This window comes from Piliocolobus tephrosceles, unplaced genomic scaffold (assembly GCF_002776525.5).
Source record: "Piliocolobus tephrosceles isolate RC106 unplaced genomic scaffold, ASM277652v3 unscaffolded_22298, whole genome shotgun sequence".
In the NCBI taxonomy this organism is placed as follows: domain Eukaryota; kingdom Metazoa; phylum Chordata; class Mammalia; order Primates; family Cercopithecidae; genus Piliocolobus; species Piliocolobus tephrosceles.
Window position 1 is genome coordinate 3,662 of NW_022304641.1, and position 8,498 is coordinate 12,159.

Genomic DNA, 8,498 nt, shown 5'->3' on the forward strand with positions numbered 1-8,498 from the left:
GGCAGCCTAAGTCTCAGTGATCTACCAAGCTGCACAGATGCAAATCCTCATTCTTTGACTCCCTCGGGCCCAACCAGACATGAAGCTGCTGAAGTCCTAGAGATTGACTTTCCAGCTTGCTGATAGTTGAGTAATTTTCCAGAAACAGGACTTGGCCAGTTTCCCTGCATAAGGTACCAGCCCATCCCTCTTACATAAGAAAATAAGGATTGTTTATTCCCCCAGAGGATTTAAGAAGCCAGCTCCTCCAGGGCAGGGCTCAGAAGATCCCACAGCCAAAGTCCCCAGGATCAAGGGTCTTTGGCCCAGTCTGAGTGGGAATGAAGGCTCTGAGGGGAGGTTTAGCCCCATCAGGCATCTGGGTGGGGGGCTGAGGTGAGGACGATTGCACACCTCTGTGGTCTGAGTTCCCTCAAAGTACTAAAATGGATTTGTGTGTATTCAAGGGGAAGAGAGTCAGGCAGGTGCAGACAGAAGCAGTCTTAACTAGAAATACACTTACTAGGGTTTTCCTTTTTTTTTTTTTTTTTTTTTTAAGACTGTCATGCCGGGCATGGTGGCTCACGCCTGTAATCACAGCACTTTGGGAGGCCAAGACGGGAGGATCAGGAGGTCAGGAGATCAAGACCATCCTGGCTAACACAGTGAAACGCCTTCTGGGTTCATGCAATTCTTCTGGGTTCATGCAATTTTCCTGCCTCAGCCTCCCAAGTAGTTGGAATTACAGGCACCTGCCACCATGACGGGCTAATTTTCTGTATTTTTAGTAAAGATGGAGTTTCACTATGTTGGTCAGGCTGGTCTTGAACTCTGACCTCAAGTGATCCACCCACCTCAGTCTCCCAAAGTGCTGGGATTACAGGCGTGAGCCACTGCACCCAGCCCTGATTGCCCTTTTTAACAACAGCATGGTTTTCCAATCTATCTATTCAGTCCCCTGATGCCGGACACTTAGGTTGTCTCCAATTTGTCTGCCATTATAAATAATCCTGCAGAGAATCTGGGTGGCCTTGTCCAATTATTTCCTTTGGGAAAATTCTGGAAGTGGAATATCGGGACCAAAGGGCCCGCCCTGTGTGTGGAGATGGCCTGGGTTCTGCCTCCCGTCAGTGGTACATGGTCAGGGAAGGCCTTGCGCTGCCTTCATCTCATGCCACCGTGGGCTACTTGACCTCTCCCTCCCAAAACTAGACATCACCATGGGCACCTTGAGGTTACTCCCCATCAATCTCAATCACTGGTGGTCCTTATTCTTCTTCCCTGCCCTCTACATGACAAGAAAACATGCCAAAAACCTTTCTCTATGTTCCCACCCCAACGCATCAGATATAATGAACAGGAGAACTTGGAGCCGTAAGCCTACAACAATGAGGCTTTAAGTTACTGAGATCAGGGCTGTTGGTCCTCACCACTGCTGAGACAGCGCCTTGCTTACCCGAAACACATCTCCATTGACTGTGGTCCCCATGTCCTCAGAACCAGCTGGAAAGAGAACAAGGAGATAGCATTACTCACTGTTTAGCTTATAGCAAGCAGGAAATGGTCCTACATTAGCCCCTCCACCCAAACTCTGCGTACACCCATGTATATATTGACCCACATGCAAGCAGACATAACGGATATATATATAACTTAGGCTCAATCCCATCCCTGACTGTTTACAAAGCCTCTCACAGCCATTAGTACATTTTATTTTCACCACAGCCCTGCAATGAAATTGTTGTCAACCCATTTTACAGATACTCAAGCTGAGGCTCACACAGGCCATGCGATTGCTCAAAATCACCCAGCCAGTAATAGTTTCTTACCTACCCGAAATCACTGACCCCTGGCCATGGCTGGGAATGGCCAGATTACCTGTGGAGCCTGTGCCTGGTGAGTAGGCTGAGCTGCTGTAAGCTCAGGGTGGGGGCTATACTGGATAAGGAAAAGAGGGGCCTACGTGTCTCTGCCTGTCCCTGAGGTGCCTTAAGCAACTGCTCCTCCTGGGTGAGCAGGAGTTGCAGTTCCCACCAGACGGCACCTGGCACATTTTTTCTCTTTGTGCCCCTCCCAGAAGGAATGAAGTTTGCCCTCAGTAGTGACTCCTCCCTGTCCCTTTCCTTGACATCTGATTAGTCACCAATTCCTGGGGCTTCAGCTACAACAGTGACATTCACAGCTGCCCTCCACTCTCTTCCACAGCTCAGCCCCAGGCCCAGCCCTCAGCATCTTGCACCTGCAAAACTGCTTTGCCTGCTAAATAGGGGCAAACAGCTGGGAAGACACAACTGTGTCTCCTTCTCTTCTCCTGTGTCTTTCCCAGAGACCTGCACGCACTTGTGCCTTTGCAGGTGCTCAATCATTATCTGTTGAATAAACAAGTAAATAAATGCATGAAAGAAAGACAACGAATGCACGGCTTTTGCCCATTCACAGGCCCCCTTGACTCCAGCCTCTCCCATCCCTCTTTCAAACCAACTGCCAGGGCTGACAGTCTGTAAAACATGCACTTACCTGTGCCTCTCCTCTGACTCAAAATGTCATGAAAACAAACTCCAAAGAAATCCGCTTCCCATGGACCACAGTGGCCTGTAGTGCCTGCTCCTGCCTTGGGGACTTTGCAGATGCTGTTCCCTCTGCCTGGAAGGCTGCTCCCTCACCCCCTTCAGCTTCTGCTGAAATGCTGCCTAATTAAAGGCCTCCCTGACCACACCCCCATCCACCCCTTGGGCACCCCTTCCTATTCCTCCAGCAGTATTAAGCGCACTTACTACAGCCTGCTGTTTATTTGTCTATGTGTTTATTATCTGTCTTCCCCCATCGAACAGACCCTCCATGAGGGTGTGGACTTGGTTTCATCCATGATGGGGCCCACCACCTGCAACAGTCCCTGGCACATGACAGAGGCTCAATAAATATTTGCCAGATGAATACATCTAACCTGGAACATGAGGATCTCTACAATCTGGCCCTGCCCATTCCTGGCTCATTTCCCACCAGCCCATCCCACAAACCCTAAATTCTGGTTTCCTCCTTCCCCAAACACACCACCCTCATCCCCATGCTTTCGTCCTGCTTCCCTCACTAAAGAACACTTTTTTGGATCCATTTATTCTCCAAGGTCCAGCTCATAAGTCACCTCCTCTGGGAAGCCCTCTTCTGCTTCCTCTACTTCCCTAGGCACTTATGGTAGGTCTCACTTTTGGGGTATCCCAGGATATCATACAGTATCTCCCACCCTCTTGTGCAATTACTTATGATCCCCAGGGCCCTTGTGTACCCCTTTACCTGGCTCTGTGTCCTACTTAGCTCCTCAGGGCTCCAGCACGGAAGGGGTGAGCAGTGACTGTTGGCTAAATGCAAGTTGAATTGTTCTTTTGAGGCCTGCTGTTATCTGCAAGGCTCTCAGAAACTGCCATGCCTCCTAGCAAAAAGCCATGGAGGTCACATGAGGTTATTAGGCAGATGGTCAAATAGCCCTTCACCAGCCAGAGAGGGGCTGTGAGCAGCGACAGTGTGTTTGGCCTGGGGACTGAAGGGAAGGACACTTAATCCCACAGAAATAATCCCCGGGTGACATAAATCATAATTGACTTTACTTTCAGAGTCAAACAGTGATTGATTCCAACCAACTCTGCCAGCTGTCACCCCCATTCCTTCAGATAAGGCTTCTCCCGCGTGGGTGTCCTGGCCCCTACATCACCATGGGACCAATAGGGTTTCAGTGGCAGCATCTTCCGCAAAGGGGCTTCTCCTGCAGGGCTGTCTCCTCTAGCAGGGCCTCACGTTACCGGGGTCTGTCTATTTCCTGTGGTGCCGGTCAGTACGCTTGGCCTTCTCAAGAAATTGCACCACTCCACTCCGCCCTGACCAACCCCAGTCTCAGACCCCACATCTGCACACAGCTGCCCGGAGTCTACCCTGACCTTCAGAAAGTCTCTCTGCCCCAGCCTCAGCCTCCAGAGTGTTCCTCTGGAGATGCCGTTTCAGCCTCCTTCAGAGTCCACACACACCCACACAGCGTTCCAAGTACCTGTTCCCACAGGGCTCTCCACCCGCCCACTGCACATCTATCACCGGGAGTCCACACTCACAGGCCGGCAGAACAGGACTGAGGCAGAGACACGTCCCGGGGATAAACCCCTGGCTGTTTGCTTCCCTCAGCTGCCTGACCCATTTTGGAACAAGGGCAGAGAGGGTCCGGAACATTCCTGTGAGCTTACTGAGGCCCAGCGGGGGAAATGGGCTTGCCCAGAACTGACAGGCAAGTCAGAGCCAGGCCTGGTGCTCAGAAAACTGGGTGTGAAAATGGAAACCTACCCAAGGCTGATGAATGGAAACAGTGTCCATCACCCAGATCACCCAGGGCCACAGGCCCTGCCAGAGAGAAGGGGCTCCCTGCAGCTCCAGCACAGGTCTACACCAGATCCCTCTTTCCCCAGGGGCACCTGAGCCCAGTGTCGGCACAGAGACTGCTAATCCGAGGACCCCCAACATCCAAGAGAAGGTACTTCACAGGTACTGACTGGCGGCTGCTGCTAAAGCCAGTTTTTGCCCAACTCCCAGCAGGCCAGGGCGCTTTTTCTCTGCCCCATCCAGGCTCCTGGCACACATCCCTGGTCAGGGGAAGATTACCTGTTCAGCGCTGCGTAGGCTGAGAAGGTCAGATCAATTCTAGTCCATCTGGCCACCCACTGAGCCACCATCCCTCAACACCTCTCTGTTCCCCGACCCGACTAAGGAGGGCAGCTGAGGCTTTGCAGAGGCAGCAGGTATGTGCCTGGGAGACCCTCAGAAGGCTGTGTCCCCGCCAGCTCCCTGGAAGCAGCGAGCGTGTCTGTTTCTCTCCCTGTCACCTCGGGTCTGAGGCCAATCTGTGCCCCCGCTCTGCCAAGGACAGAACTTCCCATCCAGGCTCTAAGCCCCTGGAGCCCCACCGTCCTGGGAGAGGCCACAAACTGCTCAGCTGCCAGAGGCGTCTGGCTGCCCTCAGCCTGAATCCCATCTTCTCTCTCCTGAGGTTCTGGCAATGGCTCCCCTCAGCAGGACCTCCCCACAAGGCCTCCCTCCTCTTCCCTGCACCCCTTCCCCAACAGGTCCCAGTGAGCCAGACTGAAGAAAAGGGTGGTCTCACAGAGGTGTGGACCAATGAATACTGCTGCATTAACTGGGGCAGGCATTTCTCAGGAATTCCCTGGGCCAGGGCAGGCTCTGTACTGAGGTGCTGGAAGCTGCCACTTCAGAAGCCCTCCATTGCTGTCCCAGACAGGTGGCAAAAGACCCAGTGCTTCTCACCCCACATCCTATCTCCTCCCAAGGAGGTGACTGCTACACATATTTTTTTTAAAGATAGGGTCTCACTGTTGCCCAGGACACAGTGAGCACACAGTGTGTCACAGCACACTGCAACCTACCCACACCTCACGGGCTCAAGCGATGCTCCTGTCTCAGCCTTCCCGAGTAGCTGGAACTACAACTACAGCTACATGTCACCACGCCTGGCTAATTTTCGTATGTTTTGTAGAGATGGGGTTTCACCATGCTGCCCAGGCTCCACAGCATTTGAAAGAGAATGGAGCCCAGAGTTGGGAGGTGTGGGATCAAACCCTAGATCGGTCACTCCTGGCTGTGTGACTCTGGGCAAGATACTCAGATTCTCTGGGCCACCAGTTTCTTGCATGTTACAAAAGCCTGATTACATTTCTCATATCAAGGAGATACAGAGATGCTTCAAACTCCTCAGCCACAGGAACTTTCTTATTCATTTCTGTATCCCTAGTGTCCTGGCACACAGTAGGTGCTCAGCAAATGTGGAATGAATACAAACATGACTGTGAAGAGCCTTGTAAACATCATTAACCAAAATATATCTATATGTATACATGTCAGCACTATCACAACAGGCCCATAAACCTCTCCAAAATGACACTAACAGGAAGTAAAACCTGTTTTGGATGCACCCATGAAGGTGATATCTACTTTTTGTTTGTTTGTTTCTTGAGACAGTGTCTCGCTCTCTCACCCAGGCTGGAGTGCAGTGCCGTGATCTCAGCTCACTGCAAGCTCCGCCTCCCGGGTTCACGCCATTCTCCTGCCTCAGCCTCCCAAGTAGCTGGGACTACAAGCACCCGCCACCACACCCGGCTAATTTTTTGTATTTTCAGTAGAGATGGGGTTTCACTGTGTTAGGCAGGATGGTCTCGATCTCCTGACCTCGTGATCCACCCGCCTTGGACTCCCAAACTGCTGGGATTTCAGGAGAGAGCCACCGCACTCGGCTGATATCTACTTTTTTACTAAATATTTCACAAAATCATTCTTGCTAGCCAGAACCAGGGCAGGAACATCATTGATAAAGATGATCTCTCAGGGACGAGGCATGAACTCTGAAGTCTGAAGCCAATCACAGAAAACCATGATAGCTCCCGACCACCTTTGGAAAACCATTAAGTCCACAACTACAAAACCCTGAAGGGCCCTACCGCATCTGACTGATGCCTCTTTGCGGCCCACATTCCGGTGTCTAACTCAGGGCCAGACACTTGGAAGGCGGGGTGGTCAGGTGGAGAGGGCTTCCAGTCTGACAGAAACAGGTTTAAATTCACGGCCAGGTGTGGTGGCTTACACCTGTAATCCCAACACTTTAGGAGGAAGATGTGGGAGGATCGTTTGAGCCCAGGAGTTCAAGACCAGCCTGGACAACACAGTGAGACCCCATCTCAAAAAAAGGAAGAGAAAAAATATATAAAAAATAAAAAGAATCAGGTTTAAATTCTTGATCTGCCACTTATTAGTTATTTCAATAGCATACCCCTTTGAGTCTCAGTTTTATCATCTCTGAAATGGGTTCAGTAACATGTATGAAGTGATTAAATGTAACCAAGGCGCTTAGCCCAGCGACTGCCAAATGGCAGGTGGTCACCGGGGAAGGTTAGTGACTTCCTGGAGCACCCAGGGTCCTCTTTTTTTCCCAGCTGCAGGAGAGAGCTAAGCCTGAGGGGCCAGGAGGGCTGTGTTCTGCCCACACCTGCACACTTAGCTGGGAGCCTGGGACAGCCAGGATATTAGGAGGCTCAGGAGGGACTCTCAAAACTGAGCTGAGGTTGGATTCCAGAGCCGGGCAGCGAGGAAGCTGGCCTGGGGATGAAATGTCATGACCGAATTCCTGTCCCGGGAGTCACCGGATCCACAGCCCCAGGGGAGGCCTCATCCCCAGCTCGGAAGTGCTATATGGAGAGCTCCAAGAAGCTTCTTCCCCACGTCCCCCAGCTCCTGCCCCGGCTGGCCTAGAGCAGGCTCTCTACCCTGTGCCGCTGGGCCCCGGCCGGGGTACCCCGGGTGAGCGCCCTGAGCCCCGCTCCAGGCCCCGCGCTGACTCACCCCCACTCGTGGGTCCCAGCTGCGCGGGGGCCGCATGGCTGCTGGCAGATGCCCCGAAGCCCTCGTCGTTCTCTATGCCTGCAATCTCGCTCTCCTGCTGGGCCAGGAAGGCGGCCGCCGGGTCCTCCTCCGCCGCCTCCGGGGCCCCGCTCTCCGACGACGAGAAGAAGCCAAAGTCATCAGCCATTTTCCCCGCGCCTCCGCCGGAGCCTCCGCTGCGCTCGGCTCTGCCCGCGCCTGCCCCGCGCTGCGTCCGGCGGCCGCGACGCTGTCACCCGAGCCGCGGGGAGCCGGCTTCGGCGGGGACGAGCTTGGCGCGGACCGCACTTCCTCTCCGCCACCGGGCCCGGCTAGCTGTCACTGCGGTGCGGGCGCCGAGGCGGGAGGAGCGGAGCCGGAATGCGGTGACGTCAGCGCGGGGGCGGGGCCGCAGCCGCAGGGCCGGGAGGTCGCCGAGCAGCGGCCGCAGGAGGGCGCCTCAGGACTGGGCGCAGCGCTGGGCCCGGCACCCGCGCGGCGCTTCCCTCTCTCCGCAGCGGCGCCCAGCTGTTCGTGTCCAGGACACCGGGGCGAGGCACAGCTCCCGCCCGGTCTGGAGGCGAATCGCAGGGCACAAAGTGGCCGTACTGTGCACTGGGCCGCGACAGGAGGCCAGCTCTGGCCTCGGGAGCGCAGACCTGGCTCCTGATTCATTCTGCAAAAGTTTCTTCTAAGCTGGGGTGTCATGCACCTCATTCTATGAGCCTCCGCCTCTGTAAGAGGAGGAAAATTGAGGCTGGAAAAGGCTGCCCTGCACCTTTTCATGCAAGTCCAGGTCCTTTCCCACTAGGCCGTGTTGTTTTGTGCATTTTTTGTGTGTATCTCTCTTGAGGAGGCTTCAGTTCATACGACCAGAGTTTGAATGGCCCGGCTGGACCCCTTAAATGTCCTGTAGGTATGAACCAGCCTGGGAAAGGCAGACCTGGTTCATCCAGACAGCCTGCCACTCTCCGCCGCTGCCGACTGCCCTCATGAACAGGCTCTGAATGCCTCCTCCCTGCCTGCGCTTTGCCAAGCACCAGGATAGCAACGTTTTATAAAATCCAGCCATGGCCATGCAGAGATTACAATCCCGTGAGACCAACAGACGGCAAATG

General features: G+C 53.9%; 1 protein-coding gene across 1 annotated transcript; it reads right to left on the reverse strand.

Moving 5' to 3' along the window:
- Nucleotides 1–787: 787 nt before the first annotated feature.
- LOC113221252 (clathrin light chain B-like) lies at nt 788–7,795 on the reverse strand. The gene is made up of 2 exons (XM_026450595.1): nt 7,363–7,795; nt 788–1,482 (listed from the first exon to the last, which is right to left on the reverse strand). Exons 1-2 carry the CDS (start codon nt 7,547–7,549, stop codon nt 1,406–1,408), a joined length of 264 nt encoding a protein of 87 aa, XP_026306380.1. The 5' UTR covers nt 7,550–7,795; the 3' UTR covers nt 788–1,405.
- Between the last annotated feature and the right edge of the window lie 703 nt (nt 7,796–8,498).